This window comes from Balaenoptera physalus, assembly GCF_965194825.1.
Source record: "Balaenoptera physalus genome assembly, chromosome: 4".
NCBI classification, from domain to species: Eukaryota; Metazoa; Chordata; class Mammalia; order Artiodactyla; family Balaenopteridae; genus Balaenoptera; species Balaenoptera physalus.
This window is the reverse complement of record NC_138891.1, coordinates 93,395,174-93,422,670: the sequence shown is the minus strand read 5'-3', so window position 1 is coordinate 93,422,670 and position 27,497 is coordinate 93,395,174. Positions and strand designations below refer to the sequence as shown.

At 36.4% G+C, this 27,497-nt stretch overlaps 1 protein-coding gene across 6 annotated transcripts in view; it reads right to left on the bottom strand.

The window, feature by feature from the left end:
* The window catches only part of CBLB (Cbl proto-oncogene B), a 216,844-nt gene that overhangs the window by 94,692 nt on the left and 94,655 nt on the right, over nucleotides 1–27,497 (bottom strand). For all 6 annotated transcript variants that reach the window (XM_082460351.1, XM_082460355.1, XM_082460352.1 and 3 more), the window contains exons 5-7: nucleotides 11,163–11,319; nucleotides 5,738–5,859; nucleotides 2,330–2,467 (exon numbers count right to left, since the gene is read on the bottom strand). In XM_082460351.1, the coding sequence (XP_082316477.1) occupies nucleotides 2,330–2,467; nucleotides 5,738–5,859; nucleotides 11,163–11,319 (417 nt within the window). The remainder of the gene's footprint in view (nucleotides 1–2,329; nucleotides 2,468–5,737; nucleotides 5,860–11,162; nucleotides 11,320–27,497) is intronic.

The following is a 27,497-nucleotide window of genomic DNA, read 5'->3' as shown; positions in this document are numbered from 1 at the left end:
CATAGAGATGGACTTGAGGACATGGGGAGGGGGAAGGGTAAGCTGGGACAAAGTGAGAGTGGCATGGTCATATATACACTACCGAATGTAAAATAGATAGCTAGTGGGAAGCAGCCACATAGCACAGAGAGATCACCTCGGTGGGTGCTTTGTGACCACCTAGAGGGGTGGGATAGGGAGGGTGGGAGGGAGACACAAGCGGGAGGAGATATGGGGATACGTGTATACGTATAGCTGATTCACTTTGTTATACAGCAGAAACTAACACAACATTGTAAAGCAATTATACTCCAATAAAGATGTTTTGAAAAAAAAAAAGCTGTATCAAAATTACTCCATTTACAGATGTGCCCACTCGTAACCTCTTTTTTATAAATTAAAACTCTGAAGCACATTTTCTTCAAAACAAAAATCCTCTTATCATAGTGAATAGAAAGCGACACATATGAATCTTTGATGCACCAGAGGTAAGGTATAAACGACAGAATAGCAAATTTATGATAATTAAAAAAAAAGAGAGAGAAATAGACATTTGGTACCAGTTTGCCATGCAGTTCTTATGTAACTATTTCTTGAAAATTCACAACTTTTATCTCTTCACATAGATCTCATCACATTTTCTTCTTTCTGTTTTTGCAATTACTTTGGAAAAGTAAAACTTTTTGCTATTGGAAAACTTAAACTATATGCTCTTCCTGGTGGACTTTCTCCTGCTAGGCTTCTATCACGGTCCATGCCACAGCAAGCAGGAGCAAATGTGTCTCTACGTTACTCAGCAAGGCAAAGGACAAGAAAAGTCAGAGAGATGGAGTGACACTGAAAATACAACAAAAGGGTGACGGGAATGGCATATGACTAAAATGAATGAAAGACATATTTACTATGAAGGGACCCATCAGATTGTCTGAACTTTATGTACAGAGAAGAAAGGCATTCTTAACCTAAAAAACAAAGGAGAATTTATCTATTTCTAAATTAAAAAAAAAAAACAGCTTAAGATAAACTGAACTTAGCTATTAACATACAGTTCTGGAATATGGACTTATTATTGATGTGAGTAAAAGAAGGGAGACATGAAGAGAAAGGAAGGGAAGGGATAAGAAAAGGATAAGAAGAAGAAAAAGAAAATGTGGTACTACCAGTGAAAATAAAAAGGAGAACTAGCAATTTAAGGGTTACATGAGGCAACAGGAGTCAGTTATTTTAAAGAATTATCCCAATATATACCGTTTCACATCTAATTTTAAACTACCTTTAGTTAATAAGTTCTTTTCCTGTGAAAGATACAAAAACTAATTGTAATTTGATGTTGGAATTTATTTGCTATGTTATACACTTAAATTCAATGCTAGCAACTATAGGTGGAATCTAAAAAATACAACAAACTAGTGAATATAACAAAAAAGAAACAGACTCCCAATACAGAGAACAATCTAGTGGTTACCAATGCGGAGAGGGAAGGGGAGTAAGACGTATAAAGTAAGCTACAAGGATACATTGTACAGCACAGGTAATATAGCCAATATTTTATAGTAACTATAAATGGAGTACAACCTTTAAAAATTGTGAATCACTATACTGTACACCTGTAACTTATATAATATTGTACATCAACTATACTTCAATTAAAAAAACAACAATAACACAAAAAAAACAAAGAACAAAAAGGACGAAAGAGAGGAAGCAACAGAGGGAGGAAGGCGGAGAGAAGGAAGACACGTTTCAGAGACATACCAGCACGGTGCTCCCCATGGACATGAAGTCCCAGGCCCATTTAATAATCAGTTGTATTTTTCTGAGAGAGAAGAGCTGATGGATGGCTCTTTGGGGGGTTGCTTTTGTGAGCTGTCTGCAGCAACCCCATAAACAGGGGAACCCTTTGCAACTTCACCAATGGCCCCAAAACAGAGCCTGTCAGAATCTGCTCATGAGCCCAACAACAGGATTAAGAGGCCCTACACTGACTGGGAGTGCAATTTGGGAGCACAGGAGCAGAGCTAGGTAGGGAACAATCAAATAATCATTCCACTGAGTCCATTCTCCAATTGTACAGTATACAACTGTATACTTCTCATATTTGTAAGACAATATTGAGACCCGAAGATTGTTTAGACCATGCTAGAAAAAAATATATCAAATAATTAGGTTACCTTAAAATGACTATTTTAAGAGATGAACAATAGAAACTAAGGAACATCCACTTCTTAGTCTTGAAATAAAAACCAGCCTGAACATCAGCCTCACTATCCATTCCCTCCATCGCAAAGCGGTCTCTATCTTCCACATCTGTGAGTAATAAGCACCCCCAACTCCCATGTCTCATACTTACAATCCTTCCCTGCTGCCATCGATCAGGGCTTGAAATAAGGGTTTGTTGTGCGGTATGGTCTGTAAGATATTTCCATCCCCTGTCACATAGCCGATGGCCCACTGTCCCAACCTAGTGCAGCTTAACCGGAAAATGTAGCTGTGAAACATAAGAAAATTACGTTTAATCACATTCAAAATGTAAGCTAACTACTACTAAACAATCTGTTAGATTTTTCTTAAGTGAAAGAATATACAGAAACATTTAAAATTTCTATCTTCAAACTTATTTTTACACCATTTTCCTTCTCCATTTATTGATCTGTAAAAGAAGCAATGATAATAATTCCATTTAAGTGGTTTCATCTTTGAAGAAAACTGGGTTTTTAAAGAAAGGAAGAAGTTGTGATTTTTTTTTTAATTAATTAATTGATTTTTATTTTATTTTTGGCTGTGTTGGGTCTTCGTTTCTGTGCGAGGGCTTTCTCTAGTTTCGGCAAGTGGGGGCCACTCTTCATCGCGATGCGCGGGCCTCTCACTATCACGGCCTCTCTTGTTGCGGAGCACAGGCTCCAGACGCGCAGGCTCAGTAGTTGTGGCTCACGGGCTTAGTTGCTCCGCAGCATGTGGGATCTTTCCAGACCAGGGCTCGAACCCGTGTCCCCTGCATTGGCAGGCAGATTCTCAACCACTGTGCCACCAGGGAAGCCCTGTGATTTTTTTTTTAATAAATTTATTTATTTTATTTTATTTATTTCTGGCTGCTTTGGGTCTTCGTTGCTGCATGCGGGCTTTCTCTAGTTGCGACGAGCGGGGGCTACTCTTTGTTGTGGTGCGCGGGCTTCTCATTGCGGTGGCTTCTCTTGTTGCAGAGCACGGGCTCTGGGCACACGGGCTTCAGTAGTTGTGGCACGCGGGCTCAGTAGTTGTGGCTCCTGGGCTCTAGAGCGCAGGCTCAGTAGTTGTGGTGCACGGGCTTAGCTGCTCTGTGGCATGTGGGATCTTCCCAGACCAGGGATCGAACCCGTGTCCCCTGCATTGGTGGGCGGATTCTTAACCACTGTGCCACCAGGGAAGTCCCAGAAGTTGTGATTTTTAAATATTAAGAACTTCATATTGGTTTTGGAAACTTTGGAAAGGACTTTTCAAGAAACTCTAAAAACATATTCTCCTAGAAAGCCGGAAAATAAATACCAACCTATCACTTATTAGGATCCTTAATCGTAATCACACAAAGTAATTCCACACAGACTTATTATGACTGTCAGTTGGATCCCAAATAAAGTACATCCTGAAGAACTCAAATGTCCTTGTAATAGACCCAACTATTTTCTTTACCATGAAGCCAAAGAGATGAACCACTTTCCAAGAGAAAGGACCACTTAAACACATATCCAGCAAATATTTGTCCAAATCATTTGATTTGTTCACTGAGTTTTCCTAAACACCCTATCACACCTTACCTGTAACAGTTTACCACAGTCTAATCATTTCATCTTTAACTACCTAAAACTTAGAAGAAATCATTGTTACAGGGCAAGAAGGGAAGGAAAGGAAAACATCCTTTCAGAGGGTACTATCTTAAGAGAACTATTCCAATAGCAATGAGACTTGGCTTTTGCTTCCAACACTGTCATTAATTATCTCCATGATCTTGAACAAGAGAACACAAAAAGGACTCAGTTACTTTATTTATTTAGAATTGGACAAGATAATTTCCCAAACGACTTCTGTGTTAAATCTGCATGATTCTGTGATTCCAACCATATTACATCTTTCAAATCATACTCCAGAAGCAAGAAGATACTTTGATGCCAATCAAGGGTGTAAAAGTTATGGAAAAAATCTGGTTATGAGAGATCCCTGAATGAAACAAAATGACTCACCTAAGCCACTGTCAATGTGCACAATATCTGGCCTGCTCTTGTGGTCACAATGAGAACCAGCTCAGTCTAAACCAACGACTCCAAAGGAGCCACACTGTTTTCTGTACCCATTACCTCCTTCTAATATACCATATAAATTCTTAAAAATAAAAAAGGTGGGAATTTTTCATTATGGCAGAGAAGAAAGGAATCATCAATGACTGTACTCGAAAAGACTTTGCTAAAGGACAAATGACATTTGCACTACAAATCAAATAAAACGATATTAGAAGAAAAAGGTAGATTTAAAAAACCACCAAATTCATTCCTAAAATGAAATGACCCCTATATGAAAGTCAGTGCACTCACAAACACTGGGATGGTGTCTCCTACTAAAACATGAGAGTGAAGGAGGGCAGATCTCCACTGTCATTACCGTCGCACCCAGCACACGGCTTGCCACAGCACGAATGTCTACTATGTGCCTGGTGCATTTTTAGACCGCATGTGGGGAAAATGCCTGCACCAGGAGAGAGACAGACTTTCTCCCGCCCAGATTTACCATTAATAAGGTGTGCTCTCTCGGTCAAAGCCAGAGGGGCTGATCACACAGCCAAGCTCTGAGTTTCACTCAATTTCAACATCAAGCATGAGGTATTATGGAAGACGTTCTCAAGGACATGAAACTGGTTTGGATTGTTAACAATGGGCTTATATGTCTATGTACTTACATGTGTTTATCATGCATGTATATGTACACTTATATGTACTTACATGCATTAATATGTATTTATATGTAATTATGTGATTATCATAGAACCAAATTGAATGTCTTGAAAAAATACCCTAAAATAATGAATATGAAACTGATTTATTTTGTCATTAGCACAATATTCAAGTATTTAAATATACACATCTAATTTTATACATAAACATGTGTCATGAAAACAGTTAATATGCTAATATCCTACTCCAATTTGAAACTCTGAGACTTACTCTCTAAATTCATCAAATTACATACTACCATATCCTCTTTCACTTTATGAACACTAAACTTCAGAACAAGCAAAATGTACTAATTTGAAGAACTGAATTAAGAAGCACTGTTGGGCTTCCCTGGTGGCACAGTGGTTAAGAGTCTGCCTGCCAATGCAGGGGACACGGGTTCGAGCCCTGGTCTGGGAAGATCCCACGTGCCGCGGAGAAACTAAGCCCGTGAGCCACAACTACTGAGCCTGCGCGTCCGGAGCCTGTGCCCTGCAACAAGAGAGGCCGCGATAGTGAAAGGCCCGCGCACCGCGATGAAGAGTGGCCCCCGCTTGCCGCAACTAGAGAAGGCCCTCGCATAGAAACGAAGACCCAACACAGCAAAAAAAAATATTAATAAATAAATAAATAAATAAATAAGCCAGGAGAGCTTTAAAAAAAAAAAGAAGCACTGTTTTGGTCTATTAGCATTTCCCTCCCCTCATCCCCATGGGTGTTACTGATTTACTTAGGAATGAACCACAGAGGACATTTCATCTTCACGTACATCACATAATATTACTGCCAAAAAGTCTTACCTTCCGGGTTTAGTGCTGTATTTCTGTAGCCGTGCTTTTACTTCATCATACGTGAGAAATGCCATGTAACCCGGATGTGTCACAGCTAAGAAATTCCAATTCCGTAAAATAGAGCCCCAAGGCTAAAAATATATATAAATTAAAAGATTACGTAGAGAATATCAACTATCAATTACACAACAACCCATCATTTAATACACATACTAAAATTCTCCTGGATATTTTTAAAGGGAATATGAGCTCACGGGGTTTAGGCCAACTTCTATTACCTAACAGCAAACATGCAATTATATATTTTCTTTTTGGAGAAATATGATTATGCAGAAAACAGGTTTCTTAGGAATAAAATACAGAAAGCAAAAAGGAAAACCACATAATCTCTTCTCTACAAATTCTATTCCCAGTACAGCAGTTGTGATCAGTTCGAAACATAAACCACATCACTCTTCTGTTCAAAACACTCTAACTTTGAGTAAAAGCCAAAGTCCTTATAAATGGCCTAGAAAGACCTTCGCAGGGTTGAGCCCCAGCTCCCTTTTTGTCCCCATCTGCTGTGACTCTCCCACTTTCTGCCCTTCCTCTAGACACGCGGGCCTTGTTGTTGCCGGCCTGGACATAATTATATTCTTCACCTCGGAGCCTTCAAACTTGCTGATCCCTATACCTGAATTCTTTCTCCAAATATCCATGTGACTGCTTCCTCTCCAAATGTCACTTCCTCAATGTGGCCTTCTCAGACCAGCCTATTTAAAACCACTAACTCTCATCTCATGCCTCATCTCCCTGTGTGTCTGTTTTGTTCACTACTCTGCATTTAGACATCTCACTTTGTAGAACAAAAAAATCTACCATGGAATGTAAGTGATTTGGCAAAGTCTACACATTGGCCATAAGCTACGTGAGAACAAGGAACACACCTGTCTTGCTTCCCAAAGGGAGACCAAGCACTAATGCACAGTGTCAGAGCATAGTGATCCAGCTGGGGGAATAGCTGAAGAGGTCCTCTACTGAGTGACTTGTCTGCAAGGCCTCGACTCCCACGGTAACAGACTTACTGTACTCACATTTGGTTTATCCGTGTACAATCATAAACTCAGAAAAGTTTATGGTTTAGAGGTGAGCTCTGTAAAAATCTTTCACAGAAATAAACACAAACACACATGCACGCACACATACAGGGTTTGTATTGTTCTCTCTTGAATAGGATTAGTTGTCCCTCCAGTTACCATGGCAAGAGAAAAAAGGCAGCCAGTAATAGACAACTTTGCTTGAGGGTGTGAATAAATCATCTCTGCCATATCTTTAAGGCTGAAGCTACATTTATCCAAAGGAATTGGCAGCATACTCTGATGTGCCACATTATTAACTCAAATCTTCTACATAAAAGAAAAAAAAAAGGTATTTTGTGTTGCCAAGTGATAGTTGTTGAAACAGTTATCCTAGACATGATTATTGGTGGAGGGCTCCTGCTTTTGTTTCTTTTGAGACTTGTTCCTTGTGATTGTTAAGCAAGTTTCAAATTTACAAGGCGCAGTTCTTTAAGGATTGTATCCCTTGAGATGAGGATAACAAGGGAAAGAATGATTTAGTAATGAAGAGTTTAACCTTTTCCAAAATAACAAGAAAAATCTTTAGGGTATTTCCCCATCACACTAAAATACCTAATTGGGGAAAAATGAGCTCTGGAGAACACTTATTATGAGAGGTTCTGTCTATGTACTTGAAAAAAAAAAAAAACAACATGTTTTTAATTTTCTTCTTAAGGGATGACTAAAAATTACATAAACAATACTTGGAAGAGTATTAGCATATGTTTAGAAAAACTGAAAAATTACTATTATAGTCACTGAGTTTTGTTTTGTTTTGTTCTGTTCTACTTCCTCATCGACAAAGGACAAGGATGAAAAAAACACAAAATATTTGGGTCACTTCCATTAAAATCCACACAAATTAATGAAAGAGTTGTTTTACAAAATGCTGAACTTTATAGAGAGCCAATGCACAGATCAAATACAAGTGAAAAAAAAAATGAAACTGGAGTTTTGAGCCAAATGCTGCAGTATTTAGCAACCATTTCTTAGTAATAATCCAGAGGGCCAGATTCTAACTGCAACAATATTTATGTAATAGAAAGAGTCTGTGTACTATTTTTCTCGAGCATGCAACCCACAGTCAGAAACACGTGGTAGTTTTTGTATTTTGTGTGTGTGTGTGTGTGTGTGTGTGTGTGTTTAAAGTATTTTGCCAACTAATGGCTTAAAGGAGGCAAAACAAAGTGATGGGAGAATGATTATTTTCACAATTTGTTTTTAGATTATAGGAAATCTTTTCTCACACACCAACACGAAGTTATTTGCAGATTCTTAAATGACTACAGAAATTAATAAAGTGAATTAAGAAGACTCGTCCCTCCATTCTCCCAAAGACCACTGTGTTCACCATTTACAGACTTACAACCTACATTGGAAGTAGGGCCTCAGCTGGTCTGCCCAGACACTCTCTTAATCCTCACTACAATAGATGAGTTTCTTATTCTTCTTTTTCTCCCTGTTCCACAATGGTATATATTCCACAGTCAATAGTATATTACCTCAAACCACTCATTCCTTATCCTGCACCTACTCATCCCATTCACTGCCCCATTTCTCAACAACCCAGTCTTCTCTTACAGTGGGGAAATGGAAGGAGAAGGGAGCAGCGGCCCCAGGGAGAGGGAGAGGAAAGCAAAAGCCCTGTCTTTCCATTCCAGGACTTGAGCACTTGCCAATCCCAGCATCTCTGAACTACCTGGAGGGGAGAACAATAAGGTTAAAGGCAGACAGAGGAAGGTAGCCATTGCAAGATCTTTCCAATGACTCCCAGCACTTGCTCAAGTTCTGGCAAAATATGAGGATGAGGGAAGACAGGAAAAAGGGGAAACCAGAATCCACCAGCTTCTTGCTTCTTTCATTTCCTAGGCAAGTCTCAACTTCATCTCCTCACCTCCACCGACACCGTCTGCAAACCCTTATGCTAGTTTTCTATGTCAAACCTCAATCCTGACGGTGTACCTTGCCCCCTTTCAGATGCCACTCCGTTAAATACCCTATTCCCAACAATTTAAAGCTAGAAGGAGTCACTGCCAATTAACCACCAATATCACAGCTGCAGCAGAATATATGTTCATGCAGTTACAGTAGCCACAAAACTTACATCTTTCATATAGAATACACAACTATAACAAGAAAATATTATTCAATTTTTAAAGTTACGTGAAAATAAAAGATCAGTAAAAGTTAATACATGTACTTTCTGTGCACACAACCAATTTTATTGTATTTTAAAGCACATATATGATTACAGTCTAAGCATAATGAAATCAGGAGAGGTGAAGAATCTCAGAAACACACAGGGGCTAACAAGAGTTCTTTAGCTACTGCTGTAATTATGAGTTTTAAAAGACACTAGGCGTTCTTTGGTTCACTAGTAAGGTTTTGGTTTTGTTATCTAATACTTTTCATAGTAGCTCTACTTAAAAAATTCTTTTCCTCTCCCATCCCCATGAGCGTAAATAAGATATATGTGCCTTAGAGTGTTGAGATTACTTGGGCTGTTTTAAAGTGAAACAGCTTATAAGAAAATATGTACACATATTAAGTAGCTGTTTGGGTAAGTGCTTAACCAACATTAAGCTGCCTTCATACCTTTGATATATAACTCTGAGGCATTCTAGTATTTCACATCCTCACTAAAAAGTCATCCAGGCTCCCCACAGAAAATACACTCTTCCTAGAATAAACAGCTGGGCTTAATGTATGAAAACAACTTTTGTTCTCTTCCTTCCCAAGGGGAAGAAGCAAAGCATCTACTATTAGAATGTCTTGGTATCATGTTAAATAAAATGAAGTATTTGTAAAATTATCAGAAACTTTTAAAGAAAGGAGAGGTTCCATTATAAAATAATCAGTATCAGATAACACAACCTTTTCCTAAAATGTGTCTTAAACTCATTGGAAAAACATTAACTGACAACGTACATATACCAAGGGAATAATAATGAAACTACTGTAAACTGAAAATATCCAAAAGCATACTTCCTGTAGTCATTTATCTAATTTCCTATTCTATACGTCTAGGTAGAATTATGATTATAAAGTTGTAATAAAGTAAAATGTATTCTATAAGTATTGTTGACAAGAGTTAATTTGCCCTCTGTTAATGGATTCTTTCATAAATTAAAAGTTAATCCCATGCAATCTTGTTTTCTTACATAATTCAGTTACCCGATCCTTGCAGGCGAGTACCAAGCAGCATCATAAATCAGAGAAGCAAAATTCTTACAACATGAGAAACATGAAAACCAATATTATACTCTAACATTTGTTGAAAGCAGGTTTCAAACAGAATAAATTTTACTGCAGACTAAAATAATAAAAAAAATTGTGTCAGAATATAAGCAAGCCTGGTTTTTGATCAATTAACATCACTTGCTATATAATTTATATTATTAGAATCATAAAGATTTTAGGTGGGCTTCTCACTTTGTGACTACTTGAAATGAATCTCATAGATGATATGCAATTTAGTGGCAGAGGCAAATTCAAAGCATATTTCAAGTCTTCATGTTTAGGGTAATTCTATCAACACATACAAAAATACAAAATAATGGCACCCAGCTTTTATTATGTGACACCTGCTTCTGAATAGCTATGTGAAGACAATTATAAAAGAATGATTAAAAACCAAAAACAATAAACAGGAAGGTTAATCTCAAAGTCAATTATATTAGGGGAAAAAAAACCAGGAAAACAAATCTAAATTTCCCAAATGAGAGATTTGCTAAATTAATGACAGACTATTTTGATGGAATATTCTGTAGCAACTGAAAATTGAAAATTATATTGATGAAAATACTTACTGACATGGAAAAATGTTTGTGATATACGGATGAAAGAGCAAAGCAAGCTATAAAAACAGTACACATCACAGTAATCTCCTATACAGAAAAGGATGAATTTGCTATTTATTTCCAGGTTTACTATTTTCCCTTCTCACCTAATGAATGTGGGAGGCAAAGGGGAGAAGAAGTTGGGATACAACCTCAGCAAATGTCCACCTATAAAACCTGCATTCTATCAGTTACTGGGCTAAAATGAGCAACAAAGTAAAGTGAGAAACTAAATAGGGACTTTAAAGTAAAGCTCCTTTACATCATTCTTCTCAAAAGCTAATAAGCAACCTCCAGGCTCAGAACACCAGATCCTCCAAACTTAAACTCTAAACTTACAGCAATGACCAAAAAAACTTGCTTTAAAATTGTAGACTACCAAAAATGAGACCATTTCCCGTATGTATGCATGTGTGTGTGAAAAAGAGAGACACATACACACACGCAGAAGGGAGGGAAGTGGAAGAGAGGGCAGGATTAAGCAAATACAAAGCTTACCTGAAATAGCCTGGTAAAAATATCAAATTCAAAAACTGAAATGTAATCATTACAAGTTAAATCAATTGTTGATTTTAGAGCCATTGCTTCCAGGCCAGAGCTAATTTGATGGACCTCATGAAGGCACTGTCTGAATACTTTCCATGGTACGATAGTTCTGTGCAAGAGAAGAAAAAAAAAAAAAAAATTGAATCAACTGTCATTTAAGACATACCTTCCATTGGAAAAGCACAATTCAATCATACCATTAATATAATTGCATTTGTACTAAAAGACAAACAGTTGAGAATACTGTTCATAATTCAGAACATATGTAATGGGTTTTGCTAACCGGATTATTTTCCATTTGCTAAGAATGTGACAAAAATGTAAATCAATTTTTCTCTCCTTGCCTATCAAGATATTTCTAAAAGTACTTCAGAAGAAGGTAGTAGATCAATGTCCTGTAGGTCTGACCTCTTCATTTGTGTATGCAAGGTTATGTAACTTTGAATCAAGTTAAATTCTTCCCCTCCATTTATTTTCTTAAAATAATAACAAGATGATGGATTCATATAACAGTAAGAATTCTTTGTTCATTGCATAAGAAAGTTCAGGTGGAAAGTCATTAAGACATTTCTGCCACCACCCCGATAATGTTCTACAGAGATGGAAAGCCACTTTATCTAACCTTTCATATTAATGCAAAGGGAAATTTTAATAACTTTTAACCAACCCCACTGGCTATCATATGGAAACTTATTTATTCAACTTATTCATTAATTTAATCTTATTAAACACCCCATATCAGCATTTTACTATATAATACACTTACACGGTTCAAAAATTTAGAAGAGCATAGAATGGTACCCAGGGGAAAGTCTCCCAACCCACCCTCTACCTGACCAGTTTCCAACATTCACCCACCTCTTCCCCACCATGAAAATGAGTCACATCCATTATTCGTTCCTTACTTTTCCTCCTTTTGGAATGTTAAATGCCTATTCCTGAACAGGTGGAAGAAAGCAATCATTCATATTTTAAAAATTTTAAGCTGCAGTTTTCATAATAGGACAGCATAAAAGCTATATACACCCTCTTCTAAGATTGCAAATATTTAAATCTTAGGTTTTTCTTTACTTATATCTCTTGAGAAATAAGACTCTGGCTGAATGGACAAAATTGGACCCATCTGATACTAATCCTCCCAGTGAAGCATCACCATAAATGTAAAACTTTCCTATGCATTCAATAATTATCTGCTGCAGTGGCTGTCAAACTTGAGCATCATGCATCAGAATCACTGAAGGGCTCGTTAGCACAGACATTTCTGATCCTCAACCCAAGATATTCTGATTCAGTATGGCTGGGGTGGGGCCTTGGAACTTACAGTCCTAACGAGTTCCCAGGTGATGCTGATGTTGCTGGGCTGGGGGCCACTCACTGAGCGTCACCAGTCTATGTGATCTATTAATTGCTAAGGCAGGACACTGTGGAGAAATACAAGTATGGAAATACGAGATACTGTCTCTGCCCTTGAAGAACACACTCTTTCAGGGTAGAAATGGGACCTGTAATGCTAAGGAATACAGAAAGGGTATCTAAGGAAGTGCTGGAGGAATTCCAGAGAAAGAGTGATCTGTGGCAAGATGAATAAATGAATGGTGAAACAGGCTTACAATGCTATGCTGTATATATAAGAAAGTTTGTGTTTGATATGCTATTAAAAGAAAATGATTATGAGGCTGAATACATCAAAAGGCTTTCCTCTATGTATGAAAAAAACAGGAAACCACAGAGAACCGAAGAGAGACACCACATCAGAAGCCATTTAGAAGAAACACACATCAGGCTCTGATTAAGGTTAACAAGATGCTGCTGTTTTAAAATAACAATGAAAACTTTTGATAACATTAGAAGGCTATTGATTTATGGCAAAGTGTAGATATGCAGTTATGTCCAGCTTCATTATAGCTACCTTGGAAGTAGTGCCTAAGAAGCAGTTTCCTTTTCCAAATTAAAATTTCAAATATTCAATACACAAAAGAAACATGAACCATAATACTCAAAGTAAAAAAACAAAAACCCAGTAAACAAAGAACTACTGATTTAAGAAGGGTATGTGTTTTCTCTTTTGTATAGAAATGTTCAGAGAATTTTGTCTTGTGTATGTATTATAAAAAGTAAACAGACTGGCCAAACAGACACCTTTCGATATCCATTACCATAAAAATTATCCTCATCCTAATATTTAAGGTGCATGCAGATCATAAGTCTTCTGAATAACCAGTGATTTCCCTGAGCAAATTATTAAAAAATGAACAAACTTCTAAAGTTGTAGTCTAATTTACCACTTTGGAACGACAGTTTACAAAGGGGCAAGCTACATTTGCATATTCCTTGTGCAAATGAGACTTTCCCCCAGTTCCCTTGTGATAAACCTAAAGTCCAAACAGGCATTCACCGGAACCTTAATTAAGGGTAGTAACAGGGATTAAAAAGAAAGGGCATTATTTGGTTAACTTACTATATATAAAACTTTGTACAACAGATACCCTTCCCTTGATCAGCTGAGGCAAATACCCACCATGGAAGAAGGTGGGAGCAATGGTGGGGCGGGCAGGTTCATGAGTGAAGAAGAGAAATAGAGTACAGTGATTTCTGGAAAAAAAAAAAAAAAAGTTCTAAAACTGTTGCACTAAGGATCTAACTTTTTAAAGAGGATTTCAAGTTGCTACCACATACTTTCCTGAGGTTTGTGGGTGGAGGAGGGAAGGCAGAGGATGACTGTTCACACCTTCAGCTAACTGTAGCAATACCACAGAGTGGTGGTTTCTATAACCTCTTCCCCTAGAGATGAACCTAGTGAGAGAAAACGTTAATGGCAAATTGTTTTACAAATATGTAGGAACTTCAGTGTGCTGGCAGAGATCTAGGAAAAGGAAAGAGACAGAGAAAGAAAAAGAATAGAACATAAAAGGTCCAACTAAGCTTCAAGCTCCCACCAATCCAGAAGTATTTTAATTTGTCCTTTTGCCACTTACAATTATAAATCACTTTAATTACACGTTGAATTAACTTTAAAATCCAATGAAAAGCTCAAGTAGCCATCAATCCACAAAGAACTGAATAAAAGACCAATGGGTAGCCTGGCACCTATAATAATAATGTGAGTTCAGGATCTTTAGACTTCCAATAGGAAAAAAAAATGAGAGCTGCCATTTATTGATGACTTACTATCTGCCAATCACCAGATTAAGTACTGAGTTTGTCAAAATAACAGTGTGAGGCAGATAATATATTTATCCTCAAGATAGAGATGGGGAAACTGAGGCTTAATGAGGTTAAGTGATTCACCCAAGAAAGACCTTATAATGTGCCAGGCATTGTACTAGGTTCAGAACAAAAATCTAAATAAAGCCACAGTCTAATAAGTGGAAAGATTTGCAAATAACTTATGTTGTGTCATGTGCTCAGGTTATCACAGAAAAAGATTCATGTGCTATGGGAACCCAAGGGGATGGAGATCCTCACAAACAGGGACAGTATCTTATTCATCTTTGCCTAAGACAGAAGAGTATGCAACTATTAAACTGTGTCTAGGCAAGGCAAGGGAGTGTTTCACAGAGGAGGAACCTAGAAATTTGAGTGTACTACCACTCTCCTACTAAACAGAAGTGGTTTGATGACTTAAAAGAAAAAGTGATAGTGTATTCACACAATGTCAGGAGAGATAATAACTTGCTAAATTTTAAAACCCTGCAGTTTTAACACAAATGAATAAGGAATTGAGACAAAAATGTAAGGCAACTGATCCTCAAAAAAAGGGCAAAACATTTCCATGAAACCACAAGTTCTCATAAAAGGCTATATAGGTTTTATTTTTAACTCATATGTAAAAAAAATCCATATAATAAAGGTGTGAATCTCAACAAAGGCTAGGGTGTTTGGAAACAGGAACTTTTGTGTACTTCTGGCGTGAATGAAAATTTACACAACATTTCTAGAAGGCAATTTGGCAGCAAGTTTCAAAAACCTATACATTTTAACCCAGAAAGAGCCTACTTCTAGGGATTTCAACAAGGAAATTATGTCAAAAAAAAAAAAAAATACACAGCAATGCAAAGACTCATCCATGTCTCTTCAACAGTGTTGTTCATAATAGCAAAAAATTAAAACAAATATGTTCGATAGTAATAATATGACATATATCTATAGATTAGAATATTTTACAGCAATTAACAATTGTATACGGAAAAAATATTTATTGTCATGGAAAAGTGTCCATGGCATTAAATGGAAACAGCATTTTTAAAATGTATGTCCTTGGGAATTCCCTGGCTGTCCAGTGGTTAGGACTCCGTGCTTTCACTGCCAAGGGCCCCGGGGATCCTGGTTCAATCCCTGGTTGGGGAACTATATCTCACAAGCCACGTAGTGTGGCCAAAAAAAAAAAAAAAAATTGTATGTCCTTTATGATCCAATGCTGAAAACTATCTGGAATGTCTGGAGAGATCAACACAAATTTTAATTGATGATATCTAGATCATGGTAGGATTACAAGCAATTTCTTTCAGAATATTTCTAATATGCTCTAGTGGCTTAAAGGAGTAAAAGACATACTAAAACTGTTTAAAGTATATTTTGCAATCACAGAAATAACCAATTAAAAACAAAAATTAGAATAGTATTTGCCTATGAGAAGGTTTTCTATCTAGGAAATACAAAAAGATTTACAGATTAAACTATGAGAAGAAAAGAGAATTCAACATGGCTGCTAAATATAAAATATGCAAAAATCAGTTGTATTTCTATATATAAGCAATACATAATTAGAAAATAAAACTTAAAAAATTTACAATAGCATCTGAAAATATCAAATAAATGGGAATAAAGCTAACAAAACACAAGCAAAAACACAACATAAACACATAGACATACTTGATCAGAGATGTAAAAGACATAAAGGGATGTAACGCTTTAACGGACTGGCAGACTCAATATGGTAAAGGTGTCAATTCTCTCCAAATTGATTCTCAGATTTATTACAACCCCAATCAAATATTCCAGGAGACATTTTCATAGTAGGAATTGATAGGTTGATTCTAACCTTCATAGGGAAATGCCAAGAGCCAAGAATAATCAAGCCGAACTTCAATAAGAAAAACACTGACAAAGTTATACTCTTCATATCAGTTAAGACAGCGTAGTATTGGCACAAGGAGAGACAGACAATAGACTAAAACAAATTTTGGAAACAAATGCAATCATATCTGGATACTGGTTATGTAACAACTATATATAAACAGCAGTAGGGAATGGATGATGTTTGCAATAAATGCTGCTGGGTCAAATGAATATAATACATATGGGAGAAAATGAATCTTGACCCTGAACTAATACCATATGAAAATCAATTTTAGATGAACCTTAGACCTAAATATGAAAGATAAAGCAATAAAGTTTTTTGGAAGAAACAGAAGAGAATACCTGCATTACAGGCAAATAATTAAAACAGGACCCCAAATGTTCAAAGGATAAAGGAAAAAATAAATTAAAAACCTGTGTTCATGAAACAATGTTATTAACAAAGAGAAAAAGAAAGCCACATATTGGGAGAAACCATTCACATAAATATAATCAACAAAAGATTCACATCTGTAATATATAAAAACTTCTAAATATTAATAATTACTACTCAAAAACTGGGCAAATAATTTTCACACTCACACAAAAAATCAAAATATTCAATAAACACACAAATATACACTCAACTTCATTTGTCATCATGGAAATGTAACTTAAGAACAAAATGAGATTCCACTCATCCCCACCAGAGTGGCTTATTAAAAAGTTTTAAAATGGGGTTCCCTGGTGGCACAGTGGTTGAGAATCTGCCTGCCAATGCAGGGGACACAGGTTAGAGCCCTGGTCCGGGAAGATCCCACATGCCGCGGAGCAGCTGGGCCGGTGAGCCACGACTACTGAGCCTGCGCGTCTGGAGCCTGTGCTCCGCAACAAGAGAGGCCACGATAGTGAGAGGCCCGCACACCGCGATGAGGAGTGGCCCCCGCGTGCCGCAACTAGAGAAAGCCCTTGCACAGAGACGAAGACCCAACACAGCCAAAAATAAATAAATAAATTAAAAAAAAAAAAAAAACCAAAAGTTTTAAAATGACAAATGATACATAAAATGTTGGGAAGGATATGGAAAACAGGAACCTTCAGGCACTCCTCATAGGTGATTAAATTGGCAAACCATTTTGGAAAACTCTTTGGTGGTTTACTAAAAGCTACTAAAGCTAAAACTATGCATAAACTAGGAGCCAGCAATACCACTCCTAGATATACATACAACAGAAATGTATACATATGTTTTTTAAAATGTACAGAAGGTGTTCATAGCAGCACCACAGATAAAAATCCAAAGGAGGAAGAATCCAATGTCCATCACCAATGGAATGAATATGTAAACTGTGGTATAGCCATATAATGGGGCAAGGAGAATGAACAAACTATTGTTATATGCAAGAACACGGATGAATTTCATAAACATAATAGTGAAAAACGCCAGATTTTTTTCAGAGTGCAATTGTATGATTTCAATTATGTATGATTTCATGATACTAGAAGTTAGGATACTGTGGGCAGGCAGTGATTGCATGGGACTTGCTGAGGGGTTGGGAGGAAGGGGGATTCTGAACTGTACATAAAATACTATTACCTTATTTGGGTGGCATTTACACTGATGTGTTCACTTTATGAAAATTCCTCGTCTTACATTTATGATTTGTGTACTCTTCTGTATGCATATTAAGCTTTAATTATATACTAAACTTAAAAAATTTGTACAATTCTAAGATTAAAAGAGAGCAAGAAATGTGGGAATGGACAAAGCATCCGCCGTCGTATAAACAAGGAAATTAATGTGTTTGTTGGTTGGTTTTCGGTTCTGTTGCTGTGGTACTGGTGGTGGTTGTTTAAAATCTGTTCTAGTTCAGGGATATAAAATGTCATCTTGACTTTAAACAAAATGAAAATCTGTTCTATCTATATTAACTCATTCCTATTTTCAATTTCATCTGAATTTTGTTCAGAAAATTCACCTTGATCAACAGAGATATGTTCAGTGGCAGTACCTTTAAGTTGCTTTTGTTCATAAGATAATAAAACATTCATAAGCTATTTGATATGTTTTGATTTTTATTATGGATGCAAATATTAGTATTGTGATTCCTAAGTCTGTATACAGTTTGTATATAGTTATTCCTTAAATCCAATCTTTTTTTGGTAATGACTATTTGTTAATGGATATGAAACAAGCTATTAACAAGCTATTAACAAGCTTAACAAGCTATTACAGCTGTTGCTCTTCCATAAGAGAAAAACAATTGTTTTCCAGCAACCCACAGAAAGAACGAATCAAAACCACTCTGGTCAAATAGCTGCCTTACAACTCATCATAGATAGGATGGTAACCACAGTTACCAAGGATATTCATGATTAGATCTAACCATTCTTCCTCATAAGTGAAAATTCCTTACTCTCATACAGCAAGATGCTGGATATTTGTGATAGATTTTTTTTTCTTTGTCAAAAAAGTTTATAACATTTTGTCTATAGAGTAGACAAGCATTATTTCCCTGTATAAGGGACAAGTATTCTCATTTTCACATTCTGAAACTTAAATTTAGAATCAAACATTTTTTACAAGATTCAGAAACAAGGAAATAGATTCTTTAGTATCATCCTTGCTTTTTTTCAGTAAACTCACTCGTGATAGATTTGATGCTTTCTAACTTCTCATGTGATAGATCTGATGCTTTCTAACTTCTGGTCTCACAACCTAACTTTTGAACATCATAAACAGTAAACTTACTCTAACCAGGAAATTACTTTATACTTTGTAATTACTTTAGTAATTAATGGATATTTGCTCTTTTCTTTCTAATGACAACTGTTCTTCAGGAGATTTGCTCTGCAGGTTCAGTGATGCTTGGTAGGTTCATAATACACACAAGATACCATAGCAAGACGCCTCTGATCTGCTGAGGTCAGATTAAACAAAATTAGTAAGTTATATACCCTAAAATTAGAAAGTTCTGCCACAGATCTTCCTTTTAGCATTAAGAGCCCAGCCTGTCCTACAAACAAATTAAAAAGTCTGTAATAAAAGAAAATTCCCCAGAAATCTCTCTACATAGGTCAATTACATTAACAAGCAATGGGTGAAGTCTGCTAGGTATGTTAAGTTAAATTAAGGCAAAAAAATATAGAATTTCCAATAACTAAAGCCTCACAGGAGAAACTATATACATACTATTGTGCATAAGCAGATCCCCCAAAATTCCTTTTTATTAAGAGAAACTACTGATGACTGCAGATAAACAAGGCAAAAACAAAGCTACAAAGAAAAACAATTATTGTCACTTCCTACTGATAATCAACATTCAGAATAAGGAAAACAGGAAGATGAAGCATTAGCAGTCTATTAATGAAAAATAAATCCTAAATATTAATTTTATGAAGCTTTATTCACTTTGCTTTTAAGTCACAAACAATTTCTCCACCAGCAGAACATGTTTCTAAAGAACTGTGAAGAATCTGAGATTCTACCCTATTTTTAAGCTAACAAGTTAGCCTATCCCAGTTGCATGGATGCTGGCAGAAGATAGAGTATTTGTGGGTCAGGGCGTCAAAGCCAAAGGACTTCGTTACTCACAGGAAGCAGTGGTCAGAGTATCACCATTTTCTTGAACTTGTTCCCTGAGCTCTAATTCCCACAGGATGATGCAAAGAGAGTCAGGTGACACCTACACACACAGTGATTTTTGTAACTGGAGAGGAACTCAGGGCTTAGGGAACTCAAATATTTTGTAATGGTTAGTAAGTATGCCTGTCCCTGGATATGCAGAGAAATACTATCTTTACATTACAGGGTTGTAAACAAGCATCGTCTTTGCTTCAGAAGGAGGAACTGCCTCTCTTCACCTACCAAGGTAGAAACATCCCACAGAGAAAGGAACAAACGTGCTAAGGGACTAAGAACCAGGACCTTTTTGATTCCAGGGGCACATTATTAAATATTTAATAAGAAAATAATTATTTCTCTGAATACAATATAAGAACTTCTGAGAATGGGAATATAAGTGGCTTAAAAACTGTTTTAATTAATTAAATCAAACTGATGAGCTGGCTAGAACTAAGAGATGGAGAAATGTGAAGTCTGCTTTTTAAAAAAAACAGGGCTCTGCACAGGAGAACTTTTTAAATGATATTTTAGAAACACAATTTCTGGAAGTTTTAGTGATTGGCTTAATATTCCAAATTATTTAAAAAACATTAATGGTCTCAGCAAGTGGCATGAAAGTATTTTCCTCATTTGGTAGAGCAGCTAAAACAAAACAAAACAAAAACCAATTACTTCTCAAGATGGGGAAGTAAAATAAGTAGCCAAAATCTGGATACAAACAGGTTAAACTAAAGAGGACAAGGTTAGAATTTTATCTTATCATTAGGGAGCTTAGAAACTTCAAAATAAGAAAAGATATTCTCAGACTACCACCTAGATGGCTGGTGATAATGCACCACAAGTCTTGGTGGAAGGCCAGACACCTTAATCTACCTACTTAGTGTACAGCAAAATCCAACGCACCTATTCAGTGTACACCAAAAACTCAACACATCTATTCAGTGCAACATGTGGAGCCTATTAAGACTGGTTATAAAGGAGACTTTCAGAATGTTAAAGAGAAAATTAAGTTATGAAAGCCTGTTGTACCACATCTTCTGAAATCTTTTAAGTCTTCATCTAATTGATCTTTCAATACTATATTCTGATTCATCTCCCTCTTTCTTTAAATCCTATCTTCCTTTAGCAATTATAATACCACACTCCCCAGGTTTTATGCCTACTTCCCTGGTGATGCCTCCATTCCTTAAATTTCCTCTGTGCATACATCATTCATCAGAATTCTTTAAGGATCTGTCCTCTTTGCTCTCCCTGCACATTCTCCATGGTCTACATCAATCAGTCCAATGGCTTCACACAACTTTTAGAGATTACAAACTCAGACATCTGGAGACCAGGCAGATAATGTATATGAGTAAAGAGGTCCAGGTAAGGACTGCAATCAATTGGAGGGGACACATCTAAACTGGGCAGCTGGCACCCAGGTCTAGCCAACTGTCGCCACGTCAGAGTTCCCATCTAGTGTTGCCATCACTTCCAATTTCTCAGTGAAATTCAATACAGTATTTTTGTGTAAAAATCAACAATTTTAAAAGTTACCAACTAATTTTTTAATGTAGATACTGTCTGAGGCCAAGGAAAACATTCTACAGGCTGTCAATCTGCAAACTCATAAATGTACTGTCAATCCTAAAATCTCTGTCTTTAATTCTATATTCTTTTCCTCAAGGTTGTATATCTAATCTACTAATAAATATCACCACATGGATTTGTCTGGACTCACAAAACTGAACATATGCCAACCTGAATTCATCTGACTGCCAAATCTCTTCTTCCTACTTTTCCTGTCTCAGTAAATGGTACCCAGTTGTTCAAATCGCAGATTGAGGCATCACATTTGGCTCATTTTTTTGTACCTCATATATCTTAATAATCAAGTACAGTTAATTTTATCTTCATATAATTCTCAAATTCATGCACTTCTATTTATTTATTTGTTTATTTAGTTTATTATTATCTTCACCTAGTTTTCTACAACAGCCTCCTACCTATCTCTCTCCTATTTCTCTCCTAATTTATCAGTTTCTAAAGTGGGAAGTGGAATAGGGGGAGGGTGGGCAGGGCAGTCATAGACCCCGGGGGTATACAAGATGACCCTATTTAGGATGAGAAGAAAGGACTGAAATTCTACTTGCATTTTTAATTCAATTTTAAAAATTTATATTATAATGTGTCCTTTATATTATATATGAGAATATACATTATTTGTATAGTAATATGTATTTTATACATATGTGGGTATGTAGATGATATACATAGATAGATGATGTATGCTCAAAAAGTAGTTAATAATAAGGTAGTAATAAGGAATATGATTGAATGGGTTTAGAAACCACTGCTCAAGTTCATTATCCATACTTCAGCAAGAGTAGCCCACCTATACTCCAAGTGTGACCACTTCCCTACTTAAAACCCATCATGGGCTCCCACTGTTCTCAGGGCTCCAAAGAACAGAGTTTTAAAAGTGCAACTTTGCATATGGAAAAAGAAAGTCCAAATGGCCAAAAATGGACAGAGCTTTCAAAGCATAGTCCAAGAGAGAGAATAACAATTTTAAGTACTTTGGTCCTTGAGGCAGGGGAATTCCTATAGTGGGTCATAAACCACCACCCCATATTTAGATTCCATGTTCACTAAGGAATGTTCTGGATATGATATAGCTCCACATATAATTTACCTAACAGTGATGAGAACATTCCCATCTGCTTGACAGTAGCATTAATCATTGTAAATTAATAAAACCACTATTCTGGATTATAGATCAGTTTGTGAGCTCAATAACGTATGCTCAGTCTCTAAACACATGGCTCTAATGAAATCAGGTTTCAAGGCTGAGAACCAGAACCTAATTCACGGTGATTTCACTGAAGTAAATGTCACTTACTGAGGAGTTCAACATGAAGAAAAGAAGGAAAAAGAGAACAACAACAACAAAAAATGCCATTTATGGAACCCTGAAGTTACTCTGCATCTTTCTTTGGAAAGACAGCAGACACCATAAGAATTCCATCCCTCTCACAGCATTCTCCCCTGTGTACTCCTTATTAACACATGTGCAACCCATACAAAATACCAACTCCTCCATACAGCCTGAGTGTTCCTCTGATGGCTCTAGTAAATAATTCACTTACTATTTGTGACATTCCTTAAGCACTTCTGTAATGGGACAGAACTGATTTTAAATATTTATCATCTTTGCATATACTGCCCTCCCCAAATTGAATACATACTGCTTAGAGGTAGAAAATTATAATTTTACATCTTATTTGCTTTTTTCTGTCTTGGATCTTATTGCAGTGAGTTGAACAAAATAGCCCTGTCATTTTATTTTCCTTATGTATGAAATAAAGATACTTTGCTTTTTTGAAACAGGCAGTAATAAGAGTTGACTAAATAACAGAAATATTAAATAGCAATTTTTTTTAGTTCTATTTCAGTTCTTTTTTTTCTTTCTTTCTCTCTAGATCTCCTGCTGCACATTTTTCTTATAAAAGTTCTTCATTTCTATTGTACATCCTTTAATTAAATATGACTAAGTTGCCTTTTCTTTGATTAGAGGGAAAACTGATCTAGCTAATATGCTAAAAAAATGTATCTTACTCACTGCAAAGGTAAAGAAACCATTGTCCTTTGTTTCTTATTAAAAGTGAAAAGAAAACACAGGAAACCAAAAAAGGTCCCAACCACTTCCCCAGGAAATCAAAGGTAAATGTAATGAATTGAATTTTAAACAGATCGGTTTTTTTTTTTTTCCCCATGGTCAGCAGGACAGTTTCTTATATTCTACCTCACTTTTACACAGGGATATACACAATTTTAGAAAACTTTTATTAACTTTTTCTGGATTTTGCTTTTAGATTTCTAGGGACCATGGAACCTCTATCATGCAAAGTTGAATATTAATGATATTATTTGTAGAATTAATAATAAATATATTCATGGGGCTTTGAGCAAGATTAAAGGTTTAAACTGGTTAATTATTCCACAACACAGACTGCATACAAAGTGCCAGACACTGTCCTACCTGCCTGAAATGTAGATTTTAGCTCTTTTAACCTTCGCAACAACCCTACACAGTAGGTATTCTTGTTATTACCATCCACATTTTACAGATGAAGAAACTGATGCATGAAGAAAGCACGTAGCTTGCCCAAAGTCACAAAGCTAGTAAATGCTGCAGTCAGAACCTGAACACAGACGACCCGCCTGCGAGCCTGCACTAAGCATGCTGCCCCCAGAACAAGCAAGCAAGCAAATGCCGTACACCTCCCACGTGCGCATACTCACACACATGCCTCTGCTCCTCAACTCATTTGAATTAAATGAACAACAGTTCCTGAAAGTCTCCAAATGAGACATTGTGCTGATCCACCTTGGGAAACACAAAGATTGATTAAATAAGCCTGATTTCATGGGGCTTATAGTCTAATGGAAAGATAACTAGACAAATAACTTTAAAAATCAATGAAAACTAATAAATATGGAGGATGAGCAAGAGCTTATGGGAGTTTAAGAACTAAAAGATCCAGTATAATAATAAGGGACAGAATCATGAGCAAAATGAACTTTGAGGGATTAGTGAGAACTTTTATACCAGAGATAAAAATCTTCAAGTGGAAGGAACAATGTGGGCAAAGACATAGAAGAAACCTGTAGCTGCTCAGGTGTCAGGAAAGAGCCAAATAATCCCACTTGCCTGAAGAACAGGACATAAGTAAAAGAAAAGAGGACTAAAATGGTAGAAAAATACATCATGAACTCAACCAATCATTACTGAGTGTATGTTATGTATACAGTACCCAAAGGACTCATCTGATAGCCATTTAAAGAATAATGTTTAAACTTTGTACTCAAAACGGAGCTAATCTATGTGAAAGCATTTGACAGAGTTTGACATATAATAACTCTAATAAATGTACCTGTTTTTACTAATTTTTGGATAAAAAGTCAACAGGAGCTTTATATTTGAGCAGGAAAGACCCATGTAATAAATACATTTGATAATATAAATATATTTAAAATACAACATAAACACAAAACATGGGGTAAAGTTGAACATGTGGGAGGGTATATATTAGAACCCAGAAAAGGAGACTTCTGAACTAGACTTAAAGGAAGGGTGCCAAGATTCTGGGACTGTAGAAAAGAAAGAGGAGGGAAGAGGGGCATGCCAGGGGGAACTGTAGGAACTGATGATAAAAAAAAAAAATCAATTCGTAGATAATAAGTTATTGAAATTTTTGAGCAGACAACAGACATCATCCAACCACTCACCCATCCATCCAATTATTCATCCAGTCTGTTAACACTTATTAGAGCTCACATATTCCAAGAAACACGCCAGGCTCTGAGAAATAAAAATCAAGGAAGCTTCGTAGTCTATTGGGAAATGCAAGCATGTCAGCAGTTCACTGCAGTCTAGTGTGCGAGATGTGAGCTCAGGTACTTGGAAGAACAGAGCAGGCATGCCCACCTTAGGTTAGGGTTACTGAGGAACGCCTCCAAAGTGGCAACACTGGGTAGGGTGTGACACTGGGTAGGGTGTGGGTAACTGGTTTCCCAAGAGGAGGGTGCAGTTTAGGGAAACAAAGACAATGAGGTGTGGAAATAAGTATAGAGTATGAGGAGGTTGTTTCTTTGAGGATGAATTGAATAGAGAGATGAAGCTAGAAAAAAAGTTCCTAAAGCTTGTCACATTAATGGGGTTATAGACTTTAACCCAGATTCAGTAATGATGCATAGAAGCGTTTCAGGCAAAAAATAAATAAATTAGAATGAATAGTTCTGCTTTTTAGAGCTCACTGGCCTCATCAAGAAAATCAATGGGATAGGTTGTTATTAAAGTTAGGGAGACCAGACAGAAAGCTGTTGTAGTAGTCCAGGGAAGAATCTGAACTTGAACATGAAACTGAAGAACAGAACTTGAAGTAAAGTAAGGATGGGGAGAAGGTGCATACAAAGATTCAGGAGTTAGAATGGTTCTTGTTGAATTATAATTTGGTTGGAAACACATGTCTAAATCTCCTCAACATCAAGAAATGCTTAGTACGAGGAGCCTAGAAACTGCTACCTGACTTGCTTATTAGAAAAATGACTGTCACCCAGAGTCTAATCACATTAATGGGTCTTTTTTTAACAGTTAATAATACATGTTTTGAGCCTCATGCTTAAAGTTTCTGGATTATAAACTTCACCCTCTAACCCAGAGTTTGGTATTGGTCTCATTTGGCAGAATTTACTTAGACACATTCACTCAAAAATGCCACTCCTCTTTTCCACATATTTCTACTATCTCCTGGTCAACAGACTAAGAAAGCAAAAGCAGAACTCAACTATTAAAAATTCAATAACTTCTCATAAAAATCTACCAACTACAGGACTTCCCCAAATCTAACAACTACAGAACTTTCCAACCAGTTTACCCTGGCACATGATATGTTATTGATCCCCTAAGGCTCCAGACAGGCAGAACCTCTTGGCAGCTGGGCTTGGATCTTGAGCAGAGGCTGGCCCTGCCATGACTTCAAAAAGGTTGAGAAGCACAGAAATGAAGCATTAGTCACATGACACCTAAAGATTTTTGTCTGCTGCCTGTTCTTTAGGTCTGAATCCTAAAATTGCTTTTAGGAGTTTTATAAAGTCCTTTGAACAATAACTATTTCCCAATTTTAACTCAATCCTAATATTTTTTTCTTACTGACAGTTCTTTTTGGGAAAAATGTCACAATAATACTCCTTAAGTTAAAACCTGCTTTATAAAAATCATAATCTGTTTGGCTGTTTTTAGAACTAATCGCTCAGTGGTTCTGTTTTTGGAAACAATAATGCATTCAAGTTTAAAGGCACCGGTTAGGTCAGATGAAAGCATTCTCATATGCCCTCAATATGTAGATAAATAACAGGAATACTTCTGTATGAGAACTCAGTTATGCAAAAATGCAAACTAGTATTAGAGTATGAGGAAGATAAAAGAATTCAACCTTTCAAAGGGCTACATCATTCATTCGTCCATTTATTCAGTAAAATACTGTGGAACTATAAGGTGAAAACCCACAGAGAATATAAAGATGGTTTCTCCAATGATCTAATAAAAGAAGCATTAATTTTGATGACTACAGAAATATGTCTGAGTTCCAGAAGGAGCTTGACATTTGGCTCTCAACCCCAAAATAAAAATCTTAAAGACAAATTAAGAAGCCTTCTCAAGTAAGCAAAGACAGAAGACAAAGGTACAAGGGTTTAGGAGGTAGGGAGCGTGTCTAATCAGCATTTCTAGAATCCCCCATTTGATTTAGTAGTGATTTCACTCACGTAGCAGTTGGACAGAAATTTCAGCCCCTTAATGTCTATGGTTATAAATAAAGGGAAGTAACGATGTCTCAAATGCATAATCCTTTGTGGTTTGAGGTGCCGGCAAAACAAACTCCTCTCTTGAAAAACACATGAGCAATCTTTTGTCAAAAGGTCCATTTTTTACTGACCTTTTGACAAGCAAGCAATTTTTAACTCACCAGAATTTTCAGTTTTCAAAAAGAAATACCGCAAGCAACTTGTCTGATAGAGTTTCTTAAAATTTTAAGATAGTTTATTTTGAAGGTTACTCA